The 24062-nt window shown below is 42.0% G+C and overlaps 2 protein-coding genes across 5 annotated transcripts in view; one reads left to right on the plus strand and one right to left on the minus strand.

Moving 5' to 3' along the window:
- Window positions 1-1826, plus strand: part of DMXL2 (Dmx like 2) — a 159587-nt gene extending 157761 nt beyond the window's left edge. For all 4 annotated transcript variants that reach the window (XM_030318191.2, XM_030318193.2, XM_030318192.2 and 1 more), the window contains one exon: window positions 410-1826. In XM_030318191.2, the coding sequence (XP_030174051.1) occupies window positions 410-619 (210 nt within the window). In that variant the 3' untranslated portion in view covers window positions 620-1826. The remainder of the gene's footprint in view (window positions 1-409) is intronic.
- An 11621-nt stretch (window positions 1827-13447) lies between these two features.
- The window catches only part of GLDN (gliomedin), a 62363-nt gene continuing 51748 nt past the window's right edge, over window positions 13448-24062 (minus strand). Inside the window, exons 6-10 of the mRNA XM_030318195.1 lie at window positions 22534-22671; window positions 19715-19798; window positions 19492-19617; window positions 18330-18480; window positions 13448-15985 (exon numbers count right to left, since the gene is read on the minus strand). Coding sequence (XP_030174055.1) covers window positions 15508-15985; window positions 18330-18480; window positions 19492-19617; window positions 19715-19798; window positions 22534-22671 — 977 coding nt within the window. The 3' untranslated portion in view covers window positions 13448-15507. The remainder of the gene's footprint in view (window positions 15986-18329; window positions 18481-19491; window positions 19618-19714; window positions 19799-22533; window positions 22672-24062) is intronic.

A 24062-nucleotide genomic window follows, 5' to 3' on the forward strand; every position in this document is an offset into this window, starting at 1 on the left:
CTGTCTCCCCTCTTCTGCCTCCTAGTACCTTACTCTGTTGTGTATAGTTGAGGTGAGGTTTCTGAAAAGGGAGATGGTAAGGTTCTACTTATAATGCCCCAGGGCTTCCCTTGACATTAGCAATGTATCTAATTCGCTTAAATATTTAATTGAATTAGAGATGGAGGTATATGTGGTTAATATGAAACTATAAGAGGGTGTGAAGAAGAGACAGTGAAATGTAACAATAGTAAATGAATCACGTGAATGGCATCAATCAGTTAAGCCTTTAGGAAGGTGGGGTAGGGGGTGGGTACTGGGAAGTTGGGCCAGTTCAGGGCAACAGAAATGAAGGGCATGTTTCTGCTTTTGGTCTCTTTCTGTTTTTTAAAGACTTAACACTTTGTGTTTTCACTTTCTTCTCAATTAGGTTTGGAGATTGACAGGCCATGGCCTGATTCATTCATTCAAAAATGAGCATGCGAAGCAGTCCATATTCAGAAACCTTGGGGCTGGGGTCATGCAGATTGACATCATCCCTGGCAACCGGATCTTCTCCTGTGGGGCAGATGGCACGCTCAAAACAAGGGTTTTGCCCAATGCTTTTAACATCCCTAACAGAATTCTTGACATTCTATAGACTTAAAGATTGGGGCTTTATTTTTATAAACACTTCAGTTAAAAAATACTCTATTAATAGGCATTTCTGCTTTCCAAGCAGCTGTTAACACCTTGAAAACAATACAGAGAATCTCTGTAGAATTGGGAACTGATCAAGCTGAGTGTTGCCCATACAGGTTGGTAGAATGACTGTGCATGTACCTTGTCATCATGCTGACATACTTAAAAACAAAAACAAAACCTAGTGTTGTACGAAGGGTAGCTATTCTTTACAGCATTTAGCAAACCTGATTCAGAAAACATCTGAGGTTAGAAGTTAGCATATTAGTAATTTACAACAACAGGAAGGACCTTCATACCAAATTGAGGAAAGAAATGTTGCTGATTCAGGTTTTCCTTTCTTGTCTTCCCACTGATGGAAGCATGCCTGCAGCTCCTGCGTTGAATGAAGGATAGTCACAAGGTGTTAGAAAGTCTAGATCACCAGAAACACTTTCTGAGCTGTGGAGCAGTGTGCAGTGACTAGTTCTCTGCTGGGAGAGGTCATTTCCATTCTTTACTGCTGATTATTTTTCCTGTTAGTGTTTATACTGAGCTAGTACTGTAACTTGCAAATGAGTGCAAATTTAAATGCAATGTTTTCCTCACAATTTGCACACTCACATTTTTTGGACTGCTCGTTTTTCTATTTAAATATTTGCCTTCATGTTAGGAATGTAATACTTGTGACCATGACATATTTGTAGTTGACCTAACATACCAGTTTAGTACTTTTTCTTTCAGGGTTAAACCCCCACAACATTTAAGGCTATGTTGAAACTACACCAATAGAGCATTTCATATCATAATTTGAATGAATGTTAGGCTTTTTGTGGCCAGTTAATAGTTGATGAGATTGGTGATATTATTTATTACCACAGCCTATTGTATAAACTATGCAGAGTTAAATATTATTTGCTTATAAATTATTAGCCAGTGTCCTATTTTGATGTACCTCCTTGGTTATGACCAAAAAATGTTCTTGAGATACTGAAACCAATGTCTGTGTGTTTAAATGTTTACCAGCAAATTGTCTCATCATGTTAATGAGAATGTTAAATGCCTGTGTGGTAAATAGTAAAATTTAATGGCATAAAAGCACCTTTCTCTGAAGGCGATGTGATGTTCAGGCTGTGAAATACATATGTAAAAGAAAAATAAATGTTATTTGTTAGAGTTTTACCTTAGTTTGGTCTGGAATTCTTTAATATTTTTAACTACTTGAGATCATTTTAAATTTGATCAAATATTTCAATAGAGTTTGTAAGCTACTAGGCAGTTCATTTATGCACAGATATTTACTGAGTACTTTCTAGATCAGAAGCCATTCTAGGAAATGGGACACACCCATGAGCCAGACGGCACTCAGCAATGGCATTTAGTGGGGTAAGAACTAACGTCACTGTACCTTCTCTCGTTTATTGAATTACATGCGGAGTTTGGTGAGGACACTGGTGAAGGAGCTAAGTCAGGAGCAGTGCTGTGTGGAGAAGGTGGACGTCTGAGTACACAGAAATGCAAACTGGGCAGAAACCGCACATCTATGCATACGCTTCCCACAATTTAGTACCCAGTAACCTGAGCATGTTGCATCCCCTCCATTTTTGTCTGTTCTAACATAGGACCAGCTGATTCAGTCAGTCTGAACTGAGATTCAGACTTCTCAGTGGCTGCCACTATTTGCTGGAAAGACTAACCTTTCTCTACTGAATTGTCAAAGGTTAGCTGACTGCATTTTGTAGACCCACTTCTGGACTCTGTCCTACTGATCTATTTGTCTCTTCTTTTGCCAGTACCATACTGTCTTGATTAACTTTATAGTAAATCTTGAAGCATTTTCTGCACCTATTGATTGATTTTTCTTCTTTAGCCTATTGATAGGGTAGATTACATTAATTGATTTTTGAATATTGAACCGGTTTTACAAAACTAGAGTTAATCTCAGTCATGGTTTCTAATTCTTTATATGCGTTTCTGTATCCAGAAACGCATATAGAGTGAAGATAAACAAATGGAAAGCTAGTCTGTGCTCATGGATTGGAAGGACAAATATTATTAAAATGCTCATACTGCTCAAAGCAATCTATAGATTCAGTGCAATTCTTATCAAAATACCAATAGTATTTTTCAAAGAACTAGAAGAAATAATTATAAAATTTGTTTGGAACCACACACACACATACACACACGCACACCCAAATAGCTAAAGAAGTCTTGAAAAAGAAGAGCAAAGCTGGAGGTATCATAATTCCAGATTTCAAGATATACCAGAGAGCTGTAGCAAACCAGTGTGGTACTGACACAAAAAAAGATGCATATACTGTTGGAACAGAATAGAGAGCACAGAAATAAATCCATGAGTATTTGGTTAAGTAACCTATGACAAAGGCGATAACAATATGCAATGCAAAGATAGTCTCTTCAACAAATGTGTTGGGAAAACTTGACAGCCACTGCAAAATAATGAAACTGGATCACTTTCTTACACTATACATAAAAATAAGCTTGACAGGGATTAAAGATGTAAATGTGAGACCTGAATACTCTAGAAGACAGCATAGGAAGTAGTTTCTCTGACATTGGACATAGTAACATTTTTCTAGATCGGTCTCCAGAGGTGGGGGAAACAAAAGCAAAAATAAACTACTGGGACCTCATCAAAATAAAAAGCTGCTGTACAGCAAAGGAAATGATCAACAAAAAGGAACCTACTGAATGAGAAGATATTTGCAAATGACATATCTAATAAAGGGTTTGTATCCAGATATACGAAGACCTCCTACAACTCAACACCCAAAAAACAAATAATTAAAAAATGGGCAGAGATAAGAACAGACATTTCTCCAGATATCTAGATGGCCAACAGACACATGAAAAGATGCTCAACATCACTAATCGTCAAGGAAATACAAATCAAAAGTGCAATGAGATATCACCTCACACCTATCAGAATGGATAAAATTGAAAACACAAGAAACAACAAATGTTGACAAGGGTTTGGAAAAAAAGGAACCCTTATACACCATTGATAGGAATGCAAACTGGTACAGCTTCTGTGGAAAACACAATGGATGTTCCTCGAAAATTAAAAACAGAATGACCATAAGACCCAGTAATTCCACTCCTGGGTATTTACCCAAAGAATACAAAAATGCTAATTCAAAAGGGTATATGCACCCCTATGTTATTGTAGCATTATTTATAATAACCAAATTACAGAAAGCAACACAGGTGTCCATCAAGAGCTGAATGGGCAAAGAAGATTGGTACACACACACAGGAATATTAGTCACAAGAAAAATGAAATCTTTCCATTTCCAATAACATGGATGAATCTAGAGGGTATTATGCTAAGTGAAATAAGTCACAGAAATACAGTAAATACCCTAAGATTTTATTCGTATGTGGAATTTAACAAAACAAATGATCCAAAAAAATGAGGACAAGATCAAGATCCTCCCCCACCTAGGTTCTTAAATATATAGAGTTGGTGGTTACCAGAGGGGAGGTGGGGGAGAGGATAGGTGAAATAGATGAAGGGGATTAAAAGTACACTTATCTTGATGAGCACTGAGTAATGTATACAATTTTGAATCACTATATTATATACCTGAAATATAACACTATGTTCATTATACTGGAATTAAAATTGTTAAAGAAAAAATTCAGCCAAATCAACTGCACAGAGGGAAGCTTTTCCAAAACCTTTTTCAGGAATAAAGTACTCGGTCACTTGGTGTTAATCTAGAGGCATTATGACTTTAGATGGTTGATAATAAAAAATTACAGTATGTTGTTAAAAAAAATTTACTGAGAGTACATTAAAGACTTGAAAGTGAGACCAGAAACCGTAAAACTCATAGATGAAAACACAGGGGTTAAGGTTCTAGTCACTGGTTATGGCAATGGGTTTTGGTTGTGACACCAAAAGCAAGGGCAGAAAAGGCAAAACTAAACAAGTGGGACTCCATCAAATTGAAAAGCTTCTGTAAAGCTAAGGACATTATCAACAAAATGAAAAGGCCAGATATACAAGGGGAGAAACTATTTGTAAAGCATGTATCTGATGAGGTGAATATCCACAATATATAAAGATAGCAACAAAAGTGTGATTAAATATGGGCAGAGGATCTCAACAGACATTTGCCAAAGAAGTCATATGGAGGACCAAGAGTTAAATGCTCAATATCACTCCTCATCAGCAAAATGCAAATCAAAACTACAATGACATATCTCACAACTGCTCCCTGGCTATCATCAAGAAGCCAAGACATTAGTGTTGGTGAGGATGTAGAGAAGGGTGAGCCCTTGAATGCCCTTGGTGGCAATGTAAATTGACACAGCCACTATGGAAGACAGAATGGAGATTCCTCAAAACATTAAAAATAGAACTACCATGTGATCCTGCAACTCTGCTTCTGAGTATCCAAAGAAAATAAAAACACTAACTTGAGAAGACACATGCACCCCCATGCTTACTGCAGCATACTTACAATAGGCAAGGTATGGAAACAACAGAAGTGTCCACAGGTGGATGAATGGATAGAGAAAATGGGGTATATATGTACACAATGGGATCATGTGTACATAAACAAGAAGGCTTATTTGCAACAACACAGATGGACCTTGGGAATATTGTGCCCAGTGGAATGAATCAGACTGATCTCACTTACTGGTGGAATCTTAACAAGAAAAAAAAAAATAACAACCAAGAAACAAACTCAAAAACCAAACTGAGTTCATAGATCTAGAGAAAAATTTGGTGGTTTCCAGAGGCAGGGAAAAGTGGGAGGTAGATGAGTGGGTGACTAAGGTTAAAAAGCACCAACTCCCAGCTTTAGGAAAAACAAAAAGTCCAGGGATGTAATGTACATACAGCACAGTAATTACCAATACTGTACTGTGTATTTGAAAGTTAAGAGAATACATCTTAAAAGTTCTCATCACAAGAAAACACGTTAGTAACAATTTGTGGCAATATATGTTAACTAGACTTAGTGTGGTGGTCATTTCACAATATATACAAATACTGAACCATTATGTTGGGCACCTGAAGCTAGTTTAATGTTAGCTCTTCATTATACCTCAATTAAGGGGCACCTGGGTGGCTCAGTCGGTTAAGTGTCCGACTTCTTCTCAGGTCATGGTCTCACGGTTCATGGGTTTGAGCGCCGCATTGGGTTCTGTGCTGACAGCTCAGAGCCTGGAGCCTGCTTCACATTCTGTGTCTCTTTCTCTCTCTGCCCCTCCCCTGCCCATGCTCTCTCTCTTTCTCAAAAATAAATAAACATTAAAAAAATCAAAATAGTATGGTATTGGCATAAAAATTGACACAAAGGAACAGAATAGGGAACCTAGAAATAAACCCACTCATCTGTGACCACCTTATGACCAGGAGTCAAGAGTAAACAATGGAAAGAAGATAGTCTCTGCAATAAATTGCTGGGAAAAGTAGACAGCCACAGGCAAAAGGATGAGAGTGGACTCCTCCTCTCTTACACCATATATGAAAGAATCAACTCGAATTGGGTTAAAGACATGAACATGAGACCTGAAATCCTAAAACTCCTAGGTGAAAACACAGTAGGTAAGTTCTTTGATGTAAATCTTGGCAATGATTTTTTTGATTCGTCCCCCAAAGCAAAGGCAACCAAAGCAAAAACAAACAAGTGAGATTACACCAAACTAAAAAGCTCCCACCCAGCCAAGGAATCCATTAGGAAATGAAAAGGCAAGCTGCAGAATGGGAGAACAAACATTAACACATCATATCTGATAGGGGTTGATATCCATAACATCTAACAAATGCATATGACTCAGTAGAAAGAAATGAAACCATCCAATTAGAAAATGCCCAAGGGCACCAAGTAGATAGACATTTCCCCCAAATAAGAGTAGCCAGGAGGAAGGTGAAAAGGGGCTCAACATCATGAATTGGAGAGATGCAAATCTAAACCACAATGACAGCACTTCACACCTGTTAAAACAACAAAGAGATAACATCAAATAGAAATGTAACAAAGGGATAACAAGTATCGGTAAGGATGAGAAAAAGGGATTTCCTTTTCACTGTTGTTGGCAATATAAATTGCTACGGTGATATAGAGAATATTATGGAGGTTCAAATTATTAAAAATTGAACTTTCATATGATTCCATATTCCAGTCTGGGTATATACCCAAAGGGAATGAAATCTCTATCTGAAAAAGCTGTTTGCATCCAAATGTTCATTGTAGCCATAGCTATAATTACAATGACAGCCTAATTCGGAAACAACCTATTTGATCATTCACCCTGAGGTTCATGCTTGAGGGCATTATGCTCAGTGAAATTAAGTCTGGCAGAGAAAGATATTCTTATGATCTCACTTACATGTGGAATCTAAGAAAATCCAATTTAAGGAGATAGAGAATAGATTATTTGTTGGTGGGGGGGGGCTTGTCAGTGGGAAATACATGAATGTGAGGTAAAGATAACAGCTTCCAGTTATAGAATATGTAAGTTCTGAGGATAGAATGTATAACGTCTATATTTAACAATAACATATTGCATAATTGATGATTGCTAGAAGAGTAGACTTTTTAAAGTTCTCATCACACACACACACACACAGTTCCCATCACAAGAAAAGAATTTATGTAAGGTGATAGATGTTAGCTAAACTTACTGTGATAATTTTTTCACTTTACATATATCCTATAATTATGTTGTACACCTAAAACTAAGGAACGTTATACGTCAATTATTGCTCAAACTGGGGATAAAAGCAAGGGAGACCTAATTGCCTTGCCAAAAAAGAAGCACAAAAAGAATGTGAAATAAAGACTTCAACAAAGAAAAGGTAAATGAATTTATCACCAGCAGATCTGCACTAAGAAATGTGAAAGTCATGTATAGGAAGTCAGTCCCTCAATCCAAAGAGGAATGATACTAGATGGAGATCTATCTGCACAAAGAAACACAAATCACCAACACTGGTAACTACATAGGCAAAGAATAGACTTCTTTCTTCATTATTAAAATATATTTAAAAGATGACTGTCTACTTGAATCAAAAATACTAATGCTTGCTGGTTGCATACCATATGTACAAGTAAAATGCATAAGAACAATAGCACAAAGGCCAGGAGAAGAGAATGGAAATATATTGTTCTAAGTTTCTTGTGCTAAAAAAGTACAGGTACACTGATAAAAATACACACGATAAACTCTAAAGGAAAATAAAACAACAGTAAGTTGTTTGTAACAACTTATACTTATTATAACCAAAAGCCCAGAAAGAAAATAAGGTGGAGTTATTAAAAAATTCAATCAGTTCAAAAAACAGCAGAAAAAGAAAAACAACAGATGAGACAATATCAAGATTATAGATTTAAGTCACCCATAACAATAATTACATTAAATGTAAATGGTCTAGCCAAGGGTCAGCAAACCTTTTCTTAAAGGGTTAAATAGTAATTATTTTATGTTTGCAGCAGGTTTCTGTAGCAATTACATAACTCTGTTGTAGCACAAAAAAACAAAAAAACAGTGTCAGTCAATACATAAAGAAATGAGTGTGGCTGCATTCTAATAAAACATTATTTACGGGGCGCCTGGGTGGCGCAGTCGGTTAAGCGTCCGACTTCAGCCAGGTCATGATCTCGCGGTCCGTGAGTTCGAGCCCCGCGTCGGGCTCTGGGCTGATGGCTCGGAGCCTGGAGCCTGTTTCCGATTCTGTGTCTCCCTCTCTCTCTACCCCTCCCCCGTTCATGCTCTGTCTCTCTCTGTCTCAAAAATAAATAAACGTTAAAAAAAAAAAAAACAAAAAAAAACACACTATTTACAAAAATAGGTAACCTAGCAGACTGTAGTTCACTAATTCCTTGTTTAAATACCTCCATTAAAAGGCAGAATGATTGTTGCAAGGGAATATCTCATTGTGGTTTTGATTTGTATTTCTCTGATAATTAGTGATGTTGACCATCTTTTCATGTGTTGGCCATCTGTATGTCTTCTTTGGAAAAATGTCTATACAGGTCTTTTGTCCATTTTTTAAATCATCATCATCATCAGGTGTTGAATATAGTGGCTAGTATCAAAGAGACCAGAAACAACACGTGTTGGCAAGGATGTAGAGACAAGGGAACCCTCGTGTACTGTTGGTGGGAAGGTAAATTGGTGCAGCCACTGTGGAAAACAGTATGAAGTTTCCTAAAAAAATTAAAAACAGAAGTACCATATGATGCAGTAACTCAACTTCTTGGTATCTACCTGAAGGAAACAAACACTAATTTGTAAAGATATACACATCCCTATGCTTACTGCGGTGTTATTTACAATAGCCAAGATATGGAAGCAACCTAAGTGTCCAATGATAGATGAAGGGGTAAAGAAAGATGTGGTGTATATACACAATGGACTATTACTCAGCCATAAGAAAGAATGAGTTCTTGCTATGTGAGACAACATAGATGGACCTAGAGGATATTATGATAAGTAAAATGAGCTAGACAAAGACAAATACAATATGATTTCACTTATATGTAGAATTGAAAAAACAAAATGCACACAAAAAAAGCATAAATAGAATGTAAGTACAGAGAAGAAACTGGTGGTTGCCAGAGGGGAGGAGGCGAAGGGAGTGGGAGACACAAGCTTCTAGTTATGGAATGAGTAAGTCACAGGGATAAAAAATACAATATAGGGAATATAGTCAATGATATTCTAATAGCGTTCTATGATGACAGATGGTAGTTATACTTGTGGTGAGTTTAATAGAGTTGTCGAACCACTATGTTGTACATCTGAAAATAATGTAACATTATGTGTCAACTAAACTTCAATAAAACAAAAAGAGGAACAGACTCATAAATACAGAAAATACATTAAGTCCTTTGGGTTTTTAATGGAGGCTTCATTACACAGCCATGCTTGATTACATCACTGGCCGCTGGCAACTGATTTAACCTCCAACCCATCTCCTCTCCCTGGAGGTCAGGGTGGGACTCAAAGTCCCAACCTTCTAATGACATATTTGGGTGCCCTGGCAACCAGCCTCCATCCTTAGGTTGTTTAGGGGCTTTTCAAAAGTCACCTCATTAACAATAAAAGACATTTTTTATGGCTCTAATCACAGGAAATTCCAATAGTTTTAGGAGCTCTGTGTAAGAAAAGGGGACAAAGAACAAATATGTATGTCTAATTCTAAATCACAGTATCACACCAAGGGTCAGCAAACTGCACTGTAGGTCAAATAAAGCCTACCACCTGTTTTTGTACAATCTGTAAGCTAAGAATGGTTTTCTACATTTTTAAATAGTTGAGAGTCAAAAGAAAAACATTTTATGACACTTGAAAATTATAAAATTCAAATTTCAATGCCCAGAAAGTTTTTTTGAAATATAGCCATGCTTCCTCACTTATGTGTGGTCTAGGATTGTTTTTAGCTACAACAGCAGAGTTAAACAGTTAAGCAGAGACAGTGTGGCCTACAAAGCCTAAATTATTATCAGACCTTTTGCAGAAAAAAAAATTGCCAACAAGCTTACTTAGTGTAACCCAGCCCTGAATTTCCTCTGTTTCCAAATGACCACAAATACTACACACAATGAAATTTGGAAGCAGCCAACCTAGATATCCCCATCCCATACGGCAGGTTCCGAATCTTTCCCTGCCTGGGTCCTCACCTTGGTACAGCGAACTTCTCTGACTGTGAGTTTCACCTTCTTCTGAGCTTGGCAACTCTGATCAAGTCCAAGGTCGGGTCCTCATTTTTTCCTGCTCTCTACTGCAAGAGATCAGAGCCTCTTTGTATGCTGCGAAGGAGGCCCTACCTGGGCTTTCTCACGTAGCTTTCACTTGGCAATTAATTGGTTTCAGCGTTTTATCTTTTTCCAGAGGGCCAATCAAGCTTAGCAACAGCCTCCCTCCTGATTTTGTTTCCTTTTTAGTCCCTATTTCTCCCTAATTCTCAAACATCTGATACATAACATTAGCTAAGGTATTCCTTTCCACTGGTATACCATTCATCACCAAAGTCTTAACAAATGGACCATCGCATTGTCCCAAAGGCTAATTGTGCTCAATCTACTACCAGCAATGGGGTCCTCATTGTAAACAGGTGGTGAATGATCCAGCTCCAAAACCTGATCTCAGTGGCTTCTTTTTAGGACCACATCTGTTTAGGGTTGCAGGACTCCCAGTCAAATTAGAATTTCAGACAAACAAGTTTTAATTGTAAATATATTCTGTACCATACCTGGGACGTACTTACACTAAAAATGTTGTGATTGTTCTTTATCTCAATTTAAGTCTTAACTGGGCATCCCGGAGTTTATCTGGCAACTCTACAATAGGTTGGGTTTCCCAGGAAGCAAGCTCTGGGATGGAGTTCAGCCAGGAGGATGTCATTGAGAAGTGCCCTTGATTCAGCACCTGTGGAAGGGAGGATGGAAGGGCAGAGGGAAAAGTCCATTTTTTTCATTATTAGAGTCAGTTTTATTGTAAATTCGTTACATTGCTAAGAACCATTTTTGGGGATGTGAAGTGTTAACCGCCTAATCAAACAGGCCAGCAGACAGAAACTGTGGTGTGGTGTCCCTGATGCAGTCCCTCAACCCTCGAATAAGGCTGCAAGAATCTGATTCTCCATAAGGATGAACTGTAAAAGTAACAATAATTTATCAAGAATTATATCATTTTCATAGCATTTGTCATTTGACACAGAAAAATCAAAGGAGGTAAGTAATACTATTATACATTTTACAGATGAAACAGAGGCTGAGGGATTAAGATACCTGCCCAAATTCACACCAATTCAGTTTTTTGAAATCTGTCTTATTTTTAGATCAAAATGTTATGTTCTTTCCAATTGCTTTGCCTATGTCAATAAATTAGCAGATCTTCACTGAGTTTATGTCTGTCTCTAGTTCTAGTTACTGGTTTCTACATTTTTCGGGTTTTCCTATAGAGAACACATAGTCCGTATCAACGACTTTTCAGTATTCAGGAGTCAGCAAATTCCAAGAGTTTCAACAGAGGAGCAACCAATGTAATTCTTCCACAATATTGCTTTGGGTTGTTATTTTTTCTTGTAAATGTTACATGTAAATCAACAGGAGGTAAAAATAAGAATACACTTGTTTCAACATATGACTTATTTTATTGACTAACGTTAAATAAACGGCAACCAAAAGAGAGACATTCACCATGATTCATTTGTTGTTCAGAATTGTTCAGATCTGTGGTTACAGATTGGACATCCCATCTTTTATTTATTTTTTTTTAAATTTTTTTTTCAACGTTTATTTATTTTTGGGACAGAGAGAGACAGAGCATGAACGGGGGAGGGGCAGAGAGAGAGGGAGACACAGAATCGGAAACAGGCTCCAGGCTCCGAGCCATCAGCCCAGAGCCTGACGCGGGGCTCGAACTCACGGACCGCGAGATCGTGACCTGGCTGAAGTCGGACGCTTAACCGACTGCGCCACCCAGGCGCCCAAACATCCCATCTTTTAATAGTGCGCTTGCTACACCAGGTCCCAGCAGCAGCGGACAAACTGAAAAGCCCTATCACATACCTCTTCATGTGGTTTGACATTAGTCACAGACAAAATGTACCTTGAAGTTGGAAAGTGACTCCTGGCTCTTCAAGGATCATAGCGTCTCATTGGCCCCTCACTTAGCAACCTTGAAGGGAATGACTGCGAAGGGACCTAAGCCCGGAACTCCTCATTTTAATTTTTTATTATCATTTATTTATTTTTGAGACAGAGAAAGACACAGAGCATGCGCAGGGGAAGGGCAGAGAGAGAGGGAGACACAGAATCCGAAGCAGGCTCCAGGCTCTCAGCTGTCAATACAGAGTCCAAGGCGGGGCTCAAACTCCTGAAAACGAGATCATGACTTGGGCTGAGGTCAGACGCTTAACTGACTGAGCCGCCCAGGTGCCCCTGAACTCCTCATTTTAAAGCTTTCACCCCAGAACTCTTTCTCTGTCATAACATCCGTGCTTAGTGATCCACTTGAGACCATGACCACCTGCACGGCTTTGATACGACACATTATCACTTTGAGAGAAAATGCTTTGAAATAGTATCTGGCCTACATTTGAGGTTGGGAGGACAGTTTTATTTACTTTCCAGGGGAAAGCTATCTATTTTAGATTAAAGAAGAATTAGGAAATTATCTGCTTTGATTCTGACATCAGAAGGGCAGATATTTGAAAAGTGCTTTAAAGCAACTTTGATTATAAGTGACAATGTAAACTTCTAAAATGGTATCTTGACTTAAAAACATTAGGTTGTACATTCTACTTTAGCAGTGAGCCCAAGCCTTTTTTTTTTTTAATAAAGTAGTATTTGCAGGCAAGAAGGAGTAAAATCTGGATTCTTTGCCTTGTTGAAAGACAAACCTTCAACCCTATTATATTGTTACTTACACCTTGCTCAGACTCAGTTATCCCGATATTAGTCCTCCATGGGGAAAAAAAAAATCCCAGTATGAACTTCCCTAGCAGTGAGTATATAATCCCATACCCACAATTAAGGGAGTCAGGATAGTTCAGATATCAAGACTGAGGTTTCTAAAAATTTTTTTTTTTAATTTTTTTTTCAATGTTTATTTATTTTTGGGACAGAGAGAGACAGAGCATGAACGGGGGAGGGGCAGAGAGAGAGGGAGACACAGAATCGGAAACAGGCTCCAGGCTCTGAGCCATCAGCCCAGAGCCCGACGCGGGGCTCGAACTCACGGACCGCGAGATCGTGACCTGGCTGAAGTCGGACGCTTAACCGACTGCGCCACCCAGGCGCCCCTAAAAATTTTTTTCTGAAAGGAATATGTGCTAATTCAACAAGATTCTTTGGTTGCTACCATATATATAATTAGTATTGGATGTATATATTACTAATACCACTATTACTATGAAACTGTATTCATATCCAGGTCCCCTATGTCCAGAAACAGAAACACATATATTCAAATACTTTAAAAGACTAGTATTCTCTAGATGCATTGATCTTAAGTATGAAACTATTTTACTTTGTTACAAAACATGAATCTGAAGAGTATTTTTTTTTTTAAGCTATGCTGACAGGACACAACCAATCTAACAGAGAAGTGAAGAAAAGCTTTCAAATATCCATTATTTTGAGAATACAACAACAAAGAAGTCCCCAGTAGCTGCCTAAGTGTTTTCAGGGGGTGGGGAGATTTAAATACCCAAATATGTATAGCCCATAAGTTTCAAAATGCTTCCATTAAATAAGTGATCAGGCCACACTCGGGGCCCCCAAGTATGAAAAACCCTGAGTGTGTGGCTCTCCTCCAACACACACACGAATTCAGTGAAGGCAAACAGATAAAAAAATCTTTACATAAGATTTCTCTGGGTCCCCTTCCTTCCTGGCTGTGGGACCCCAGTAACTTTCCAGATTCCTCTCTCCTCTCAGCAGCCCTGCCCATACACCAGGCTGCAGGATGTCTGAAGAACTGAATCGGCAGAAAATACATACTTAAGGGCATTCAGGTGCAAGTTAAACTGGATTTTTCTCCTAGCTTCCAATGGGATCAGATGACATCCTTTGAAACTACATTAGGGAAAGAGCGGTTTACTAACCGCTTTGGGGTAGGGCCACTTCATTTTATGCTGTTCTCACCCTTCCCCTCGACCAAACACTCAAACCGTATTATTACTCTTTCTTTGTCTGGAATAAAACAAAACATAACAAACAGCCTCTGGCGAATAAGCCCTGCCAACAATCAGCCTCACTTTATAGCCCAGAAGTTGGCAAACTTTTGGTGTAAAGGGCCAAAGGGTAAATGTTCTAGGCTTTGCAGGGCCCCTACTCAACTTTTTCGCAACAACTCAATTCTGCCACTGTAGAGCAAAAGTAGTCACAAACTCTGATACACAAGCAAAGGCGAGTGGCCCTGTTCCAATACAACTGCACAAAAACTTGCAATGGTCTAGCTTTGGCCTAAGGGCCATGGTTTGCCCGTCCCTGTTCTAGATAATAATCACAAATGGTGCCTCTTCCAAAAACTGCAAAGGGCTTCCCATGGTTCTAGCCAGATTAATGCCTACTCACATAATATTTAGTAGTTGATAGCAGATGCGTAGCAGTGAAAGCAGCAGCCAGGGTGACGTGAGGATTCAGTGTTTGTGATCTACAGCAGGATCAGAGACTGATAGGAACCTGGAAGTGCCTGTTTCTGTTTCGTTAGCAAACCTGAGCGTGTAGCTGTGCCTGGCTTTTTCAACTTTGGAGCGGCAATCGCGAGCCCAGGATGATGCTCATTCCAGTGCTGTGGTGGCTGGTGCGGACGGACGGACGCAGAGAATGGTAGTAAATTATGGGTAATGTGGTCCCTCCACAGCCTTAAAGGGTCCATGCAGCTTCCCAAGGCACTGAACACAAGTCACTACTAAGGAATTCATTGCTCAAGTGTTCGGGCTTATCTCGGAGGTAAATTTGCTCAGCATGTGGCTAAAAACCAAAAAACCAAACCAAATATGTAACAGCTGTGAAAGCAGTAACAGCCGAGAAGCACAGAAATCCCTACAGGTGGAGGGAATCTTGCCAGTCATCTTTGGCAGCCCTTTCATATTACCAGTCAGGAAAACAAGGCTCACAGAGAGAAGGGTAACTTGCCCAGATAGTCTGTGGAGAAATCACCAAATCATAGCCCTCTTGACCTCCAGTTTGTTGCTATTTTCCTCTAAGGAATCTGAATTTAAAGGGGGTTCCCTGACCATATAAACACTCATGTCATGAGATTATGACAGCTAAGGACCTGGTTCCCCTAAAGACAAGTTTTATGTTGGAATATTCATGGTACCAGAGAACATCTGAAACTTGTCAAGGGGGAACAGAATGCATCTCATCACTGGTTTATTGTAGCTGACAAAAACCGCACAGGATAAAGCATTAAATGACCATCTTCCCATGAATATAAATGCTGGTCTCTCATATTGTAGGATAACATGGCAAGAACAGACTGGGAAGTTCTTAAATTAAAGTTTGCATTGATCTGTTTCCCTCCTAACAAATCAAAGGCAAATGTTATCCTCAGATCTTTGGTGTCCGTGACATAAAGGATCCCTTGGGCAATGAAGGCGTTACCGGCCTTGGTCTTGGGGTATGTGGTATTAATGTGTTGCACCACAGAGAATGTCCTCTCATCCAACTGGGCGACAAGAATGCTTGAGCCATCCACACTTGAAGCATAGATAATCCAAAGACCCTTTTCATCCACAGCTAAATTGAAGTAAGTCTTAGAATTTGCAAAGAGGTATTTTCGATCAAAATACAGGGCATTTTCAAGTTTCAGAGTTTGGGATGTTTCTTTGCCAAATTCAAATCTGAAATGTGAAAAAGGTAGATATGAGTCAGCATTTTTGTGGACAATGGTAGGTTTTTTGTTTTTTGCTTTTTGTTTTTGTTTTGCCTCCTCTATTAAACTGGAATGGGGCTTGGGATTCTGCATTTCTAAATTCTAGGTCTACTGGTTTACCCACAATGCTCTGCATACCAAGGATGTAAAGGATGCCGACTACATCTAAAGTGTCCACCTTCGTGCCACGTGCCCCAGGAAAATTCCTTACCTTCATGACTCCTCAGTTGTTTGCCGACCTCCTGAAATGCCCTAAGATTCTTAGATCTGCAAGGGGCCTTAAAAAATGATCTAGTCCAGTCTTTTCATTTTACACATGAGAAAGTGACTAGCCCAGGAATATGAGTAAGTAGCCAGAGTTAGAATTTAGGTTTTCTAACTGCAATTTTGGGGGTTCTTCCTCTACCCCATGCTGGAATTTTTACGACAAAAATGTCACAGTGGTCTAAATGAAGAAGAAAGTTGTCAGCTGAGAAGAAACGTAGCCAAGTCAAGGCCATGCAGTTTTCTTGTCAGGAAAGTGACTGGATAAATTCAGCTACAGCATGGAATCCCATGCCCTCAGCTTCTGGAGGCTGTCTGACCAGGCAGACTCCAAATCCAGACCATATCTAAAAGTTGATTATGATTCAAAAGTTACCTAATTCCAGGAATGAAAATTCACGAACGTTAAGCTAAATGAGAAGAAAAACACAAGAGGGTGCCATTGAGCAGGAGAAGAAATAGGGGAAGCATGAATCTGCAGATATGCGGTGGAGCCTAAACTAACAAACTTGGAGTCAACCAAGAGACCCTGAGGTAAGTGTGAGAGACACCAGAGAAAATAAGGCCTTGAGAACAGCCTGCCTGCCTGCCCACCTCTGCTTCTTCCTCTGAATGTCTGGAGCTCAGAACTGCCAATCAGTCCATCAGTACCTAGCAGCTGCATTTCTTGAGGAGGCCTGTCCCCTCACAGGAAAAACAGGGTCTTATTCCAGCCTGCCTGCCCCCGGGCCCCGCCTGTGGCCTGGCATAGAGCAGGCCGAAGTAGTGTGTCAGACACACGTAGCTTCGTTAGAAGACACTCTTGGAGAGGCCAATCCTCTTTCTGGGGCTCACTCATCCTGGAACTCCCTTACCACCCTCATCCCTATGTAAAAACAGTGCTGTGGCAGTAGGGAGCTGCAGAATTAAATGAGGAGAAATGTCATGGGAAGGAATGTGTCTGGGGAGTACTGGCTTCTGAACAGGAGGTGGGTTGGTTGTTGTTTGCTGTTAACACAAGACTCTGCCCAATGAGGTAGCCAGGGAGATATGGAAATGATGGGGAGGCCTGGGAGAGGGAGATGAGAGGGGGAGGAGGAGATGCTTCCAGCCACAGCTGACATGTGTCCCACCCCCATCCTCACCCACACTCAATGCCAGCAAGGTTGTTGCGATTGGACCTCACCAAGTGGAGGAGGGCTGTGAGGGCAAGGCAAGAGGGACCCAGCCCTCTCTCAGGTCCTTATCTCTTGTTTTGGATGACTAGGACCATGGCTTTCATAATACTGGAATTATCTCAGATAAGGGTACAGCTGGAGAGCTGCAGACCACAGGAGGTGGTGTCTTGTCTGAGGCCATGGAGTGAGTAGGAGAAGTTGGAACCTGACTTGAGCTCCCTACTCTCTTCATTTCCCAAGATGCCCTGCCTCGGCCCAAAACCTGATTTCTTCTTGAGCCACAAAGACAAAATTTTAGCAATTCTTTTGGGGAGTCAGGAAGACATGGCTGCCACCCCGAGCACAGCTTACCCAGGTGACCACTTTCCTTCCCCTTGGTAAGCAGAGAGGAAGACAGGTGGCCTGGCAAGGGCTCCATCAAGCTGACAGATCAATCTGAACGCAAAGTTCCCTGGCTTTGCACTGTCATCCTTAGTCTTCAATGATCTCAGCTGGGACATGAAATTCTTCACACCCAAAGTTTTTCAGAAACTTTGAGTGTGTGTGAACCTTCCTGGCTAGGGAGAGCTAGGTTCTGGCTGCTTCTTTTCTCAAAGGATGACAAAGCTGCAGCCCTGATCACACCAGGTCTACTTCTCTCTGGCTCTGACCTTAGTCTTGGTGTCCCAAGCAGCAATGTTGCAGATCCCAGGTCAGGGCTGGGTCATGGGGCTCACTCACTGTTTCCTGTGGTTCAGTCAGAAAACCCTGACTGACCTCTGTGTGCCAGGCTCTGGGGACAGGAAGATGATGGCACCATAGTCCCAAACCCTAAGTAGCTCTCAGATTACTAAAGCACCACACAGGTGCTGTCTGGGATGCGGAAAGACAGCTGTGACCCAAATGACTCACCTCACTATGGTGTTGGAGCCTCCTTTGTGGTAGTAGAGACAGTTGTTGTGAACGGCATGCCCGCAGCCATGGAAATAATATGGGAGATGCACGAGAGTGTAACTGCCATTCAACAGGGAGGGTTGGTCTTTGAATTCCTTCACCCTGATGCCTGCAGGGGGAAAGCCAGGGAGAGGCAATCACAGCTTGGGAGTGAGTCAGGGGAGAGAGTTAGAAAGAGGGAACTTGAGAGTGAGGTGTCCTGCAAGGGTTCATGTCCAGGTTAGAGTCTCAGACTCCCAAACTCAAAGTCCAGTTTTCTTCTCTGGATTCCTAAACCATGCTTTAAAGGTAGGAGCCACAGAGTTGGCTTTACTCCTCCTAGGAAAACTGTATCACTCCCTCCCAGCATACCCTAGATTGTTTATAAAATCTATCAGACCGATATAGGCCTGTACTGGGAATAGCAAACACTTGGCACTTGGGCAGTCACCTCCTGCCTCCTCCTGCCACTGCTAATTCACAGTGTTCCTCTTTCCTTCTGAGCCAGCGTCCTTCTTGGCTGGCAACCCACGCAGTCACTACCCGCTGATCACTTGGCCCTGATGAAATGAAGCAGAGTGTCTCAGCTATCGCTCTGACCAGTGGATATGGTCAGACCCCTTCTGGAATGAGGCTACTGCTACCCTCACTGGCAATCCCTGACCACGTCCCTCTGGGGCAGTATAACTAGGGTCATGCTTAGATGCAGTGTGTCTGCAAGATGGCACTTCACCTTCTCCCCTGGGCTCTCTGTCCAACAGATATCTGAGAAAGATGGCCAAAAGTACTCTCCTTAAAGAAAGATGGACAGTGCACAAGAATTTGTCTGATATTTCTTCCACATTATGGTTTGGGGCTTTTTAAGACTGGAGTCATAATGATATTTGCTTCCTTCTGGATAAGCTAAGTTGGGAATACCCCGGTCATGTCCTTGTGACCTGAACTGCAAGGCTTGTCACCAGTGTGCTCAACTGAGAAAAGTGTTCTGCCCACTCATTTGTGCTGTCTGAAATAAAGGGCAGTTCTGTGACACCAGTCAGCAGGGATTTCAGACACACAGAGATAGAAGAAGCCTGAAGGCAGGCAACAGATTAAAGGCACAACTACCACAATGATGTGGGTCATTGTCAAGTGAAGGTACCTGAGAAATGTTCAGTCACCCAGATCCGCTCATCACTCTTGTTAGCAGACTCTCTTATCCAAGTCCCAAATGTCTCTTTAACTTTCAGTACTTGTGTTGGATTTCCAATGGAAGCGATCATGGATTCTGTCAAAAGAGGAGAAAGGAAAGTCATTCACCTACCAATTATGACTTTAAGACATCCAATTTCTGAATTTCAAAACAAGATGCTTTGCCTCTGCACCTGCTTGCAGAGAATGGTGTTCCCCGCCTTTCTCATCAGCTTTTCCAACCAAGGTATCATCATTTGGTATGGCGCACATCTCCCCTAAAACAACGACAACGGCAATGATCAGAGCCAATGCAGGCAGCGCAGTGAGACTCATGTAACTTTATTATTGGTGCTCTCCCCCACCTCATTCCAGACTCTAGTCCTATAAGCTTTCTTTATAATAGGTCTACCAAGTTTTTTGGTTGCTTGCTTTTAAGCAACAAGTCATATACTCCCAATTCCACACCCTCGCCCCTCACCTCCACCACTTGGTGCATTCCTAATACGCTTTCTAGGAGCACAGTTGCTGAAGTAATGCAATCTCAAGAGGCTGTCAGTAAAAGGGAAAAAGTGGTCTGTCCAAGCCCTCAGAATTCTGGGGGGTTGGGGGGTGGGAAGAGACTTACTGATAATTTCCTGGCCCCTCTGGGCAGGTGGTAGGTATCACTATCATGGATTGTATTTTCCAGGAAGGATTTTCACTTTCAGGGAAGATGATGGGTCCTCATGAGAGGGTGGCCCCCTTTACCCTGTCTTTCTGGATGCCAGAGGGAGGCATCACAGAAGAAGGAGCCCAGAGATGTTTGAACTCCCCCCCCCACCACTTTCCACCTGTGTCTGCTTGAAGGTCTATGGGATGTAGGTCCTTGACAGGCGCCCAATTTATAGTTGGTTTGAAGCTATACCTAAGCAAGAAGCCATCAGGCCTGGGTTGTAATTGTTATCTTTAACAGACGGGCTTAATTCAGACCTTGGTGAAGAGGTGTCTTGGGGCAGCAGAAGTAGGACAGAGAAGGAGGGGAGGAATATACCAGTGTGAAGACAGGGAGTGGGTCGGCTGGGGAGAAGGACCTGGTCTGGGGCAGGCTGAGGCAAATCAGGCTTTCCAGAGAAGTTCAGGTCCACTTGCCTAGACAAATTCTAAGATGTTCAAGTCACCTGTAGTTGCTAGATAGAAAGGATTACCTCCATTGTCCCAAGAGCAGCTCATGGAATAATCTGGAGAGATTTTTTTATTAGTAAAATAAAGGGCAGGACCCTCTGCAGTCTAAGCTTCTTTCTAGCAGGATGAGCCTATATTTGCCTCGAGTCCTCCTGTCCCCTGATGAAAGCAGTTTTGGGGAATCTGTTATGATTCCCCACTCCCCATGCAATTCTGCTGCCTCTGAGTTTTATCTGGACTTTCTACTAAGGAACTTGGGTTTCGTACAGGAAAGGGACAGAGAGACCCTCCTGTTCTTCATCTAAAGAAAAGGCTCTCATTAATTCATGTTGTACCAGCCTGCTTCTAAAGCTGTGGGGGCGGGAGGGAGCTTAAAGAAATGGAATTGGAGCAGGAGAGAAGGCCAAGTTCAGATGCAAGATGCCTGGCAACAGAGGACTCATTTCTAGGAGGCCGAGTGGGAGATTATGGCCTCTCCTTTAAAGCAGTTTTCACAACTCTGAGGCCCAGCCCCTGCTCAGTAGGCAGGCCAGGCAGAGGCAGGTGTTGCTCCAGCACCCATGCCCTGGCTGACATAGTCTTTGGCAAATTGGGACTCTGCAAAAGCTCAAGTCAGATTCCCCCTTCTTCCAGGCGAAGGTTCCTGTTCAGCTCATTCTCCAAGGGCAGCTGAACAAAGGGCTGAAACTAACAGAGGGGGTGGTGCTGAGCCCCGGGCCGAGGGGGGCAGCTCGGCCCTGAGGCTGTGATTTCTAACTAACTGCTGGGCAGAATCATAATCAGGCTGCATTGACTGAGGGGTGGGGTGGGGGTGACATCTTTGAAAGCACTGATTTGCCCACTTTGACAGCTGAAAGCCTTCCTAAAAGACCAGGGCACCAAACAGAACTAAAGACCATGTAGGAAAGCAGCAGGGAAGCCCACAGCAAGTGTGAAAGAAACTCCAGTCGGTATCCTCCTCTCTGCCACTGACATGATGCCATCAAGTGGTGCCTTCTCGTGGCCTGACCAGGAGTCGGTCCCGGGTCACCACTCTGGGAAGAAGTTCAAGCATCACCTTAGAAGTATTTTCTATTTATATGGCCCTTGATTTCTAATTAGCTTTCAATCCTATGGCCACCTCTGTCACAGATTGGCCGAAAGACAAGTCCTCTTGGCCTGCCAGAGATCAGGCGTCCCTTGCCCTGGGTTGGCTTAGTCTCAATGTGTGGATTTCCATCTCTGAAAGGAAGATGCTCTAAGAGAAGGACTTTAGAGGCAGGCAGACATGGGTTTGAATCCAAGCTCTGTCACTTACTAATTGAGTGACCTTGGGTAAGCTACAATAGCTCCTTAGCATTTCAGTTTTGTATCTATAATTTGGTGGCAATACCGATTCCTGTATCATTTCGTGAACCAAGTACTTAGCACTGTGCCCTACATGTGGTTAGCACACAAAGCTTTGCGGTGGTGAGGGCAGAACTGTAGTACTGTGGGGAGTTAACCAATCTGAACCTCCCCCTCAACTCCCCAGCATCAGTCAAGCCCTTCACGTTCCCAGAGTAAATAGCTTAGCCTTTGAGACCCTTTCAGGGGAAAGGGATGGTGAATTTGACAAAGAAGAAGAATAGACTGGTGACAGATGAGGGGAGAGTGATGAGGGAAGGGTGTGGGAGGCCAATTCTAAACCTGCTACCAGTTCTCCCCTGGGGCAGACTGCCCAAGCCATTTGCATGTTGCAAGGGGGAATCTCTAGCTTTCGGCAAAATTTCCCTCTGTTTAAAAAATCTGGTTGCAAAGCCTGGGTAAAGCCCGAGAGTTTGGGATCATTAGCTGAAGGGGTAGGTTCTCTGGGGCAGGGGCTGGTAACCTGGGCACTGGCCATTGAACATGTTTGGCTGCCGTAGGCCTTTAGATCTTCTGCTTCCGGGGGGTCCTGGGGGACCTGGAGGGCCTGGGGGCCCAGGTGGGCCAGGCGGGCCAGGTGGGCCTTGGTCACCTTTGGCACCTGGAGAGAGAGAAAGGGGTACAGGGAGAGAGATTGATTCAAGAGCCATAAACAGAGATGGGTTTCTCCCAGGGGAAAAGAGAATGAACAGCCCTGGGGAGGACTGATGAGCCCCCATTCCCAGGCATAACTGTATTCTAGCCCTGGCCGTCCAAAGTCGAGAAAGTTCCCATGGCAGATGTTGAGTTCCAACTATGTGCCAGGAACTGCACTAAGAAGTTTACACATCTCCTCCTCCATTGTTCTTCCCAACCGTTCTGTGAGACAGTATTAGTAGCCCCTCAGTGACCTCAGTCTCGGGGAAGTTCAGTGCTTTGCCCACGGTCACAACTGGGAACAGGCCTGCAACTTAACCTCAGGTATGTCTCACACCAAAGCTCATGCTCATGTCACTGGCCACGTTGAAGGATCTCAACCCTGACTGCTTATTAGAGTCACCTAGAGTCAGTCTAACACAATTCTACTGCTTGGACCCCATCCAGAACAGTTAGATCAAAATGGTGAGGAGATTGGTCATCTGTATTTTTTAAAACCTCCTAATATGCTGCCAGGTATGAGAAGCACTGCTCTGTGTGGTAGGAGAAATCAGGAGATCTTGTCCAGCCTGTGACCTTGGGCAGGCAGCTTAACCCTCTGAGCCTGTTTCTTTACTTCCAGACTGAGTCTCATCCTCCCTGTCCTGCCCTGTGATAACCCACTGAGGTCACTGGCGTGAGTGGGCAAGCCAGGGCCACAGAGGCTAGAGGCAGGTCCAAGCCCACTCAGAAAGGGGCAGAGATCTGTAGGCAGAGCAGACATGATCTGCCCTCATAGGCCTTGTCTGCTCTCTGACCAGGGAATACTCAGCTCTGCCTGGTCTCTGGAATTGGGGTACACTCAGTGATGTTGCTTTTCTGAATGGTTTGTCATCACCCCTCACTTGTTCAGTAGTATAGGGGAGTGCGGTGTTCTGGATGTGTAGATTCCCATATAAGTGAAGTATAACACAATCTCATATTTTCAAAGTTTATTCACGAGCCTATGATCCTGTCAAAATACTTCTTAAATTATATATATTTTGCATAGCAACCTCCCTGTGTATGAAACAAAGCATGCTAAACATAATTTGAGCTTTCCTTGATGCTTTGGTCCTAGCACAGTGCCTGGCAAAGAGTAAGTGCTCAACAAATTTTGAGTGGCTAGATGGGTGACTGATTCAGGGTCATTATTCCTGAACATCTATCATCCTAGCTTCTTGAGGATAGATGTCCTGTCTTACTCATTTTCACATTCATATTCTCAGCTACTACCAAAGTCTCTAATTCATAAACGGTGTTCTTTGATATTCAAAAAGGTTTATTGACTACATTAATAGGATAGTTATGTCTCTGAAGTACTGTGCTTTTAAAATT

Source organism: Lynx canadensis, chromosome B3 (assembly GCF_007474595.2).
Source record: "Lynx canadensis isolate LIC74 chromosome B3, mLynCan4.pri.v2, whole genome shotgun sequence".
NCBI lineage: Eukaryota > Metazoa > Chordata > Mammalia > Carnivora > Felidae > Lynx > Lynx canadensis.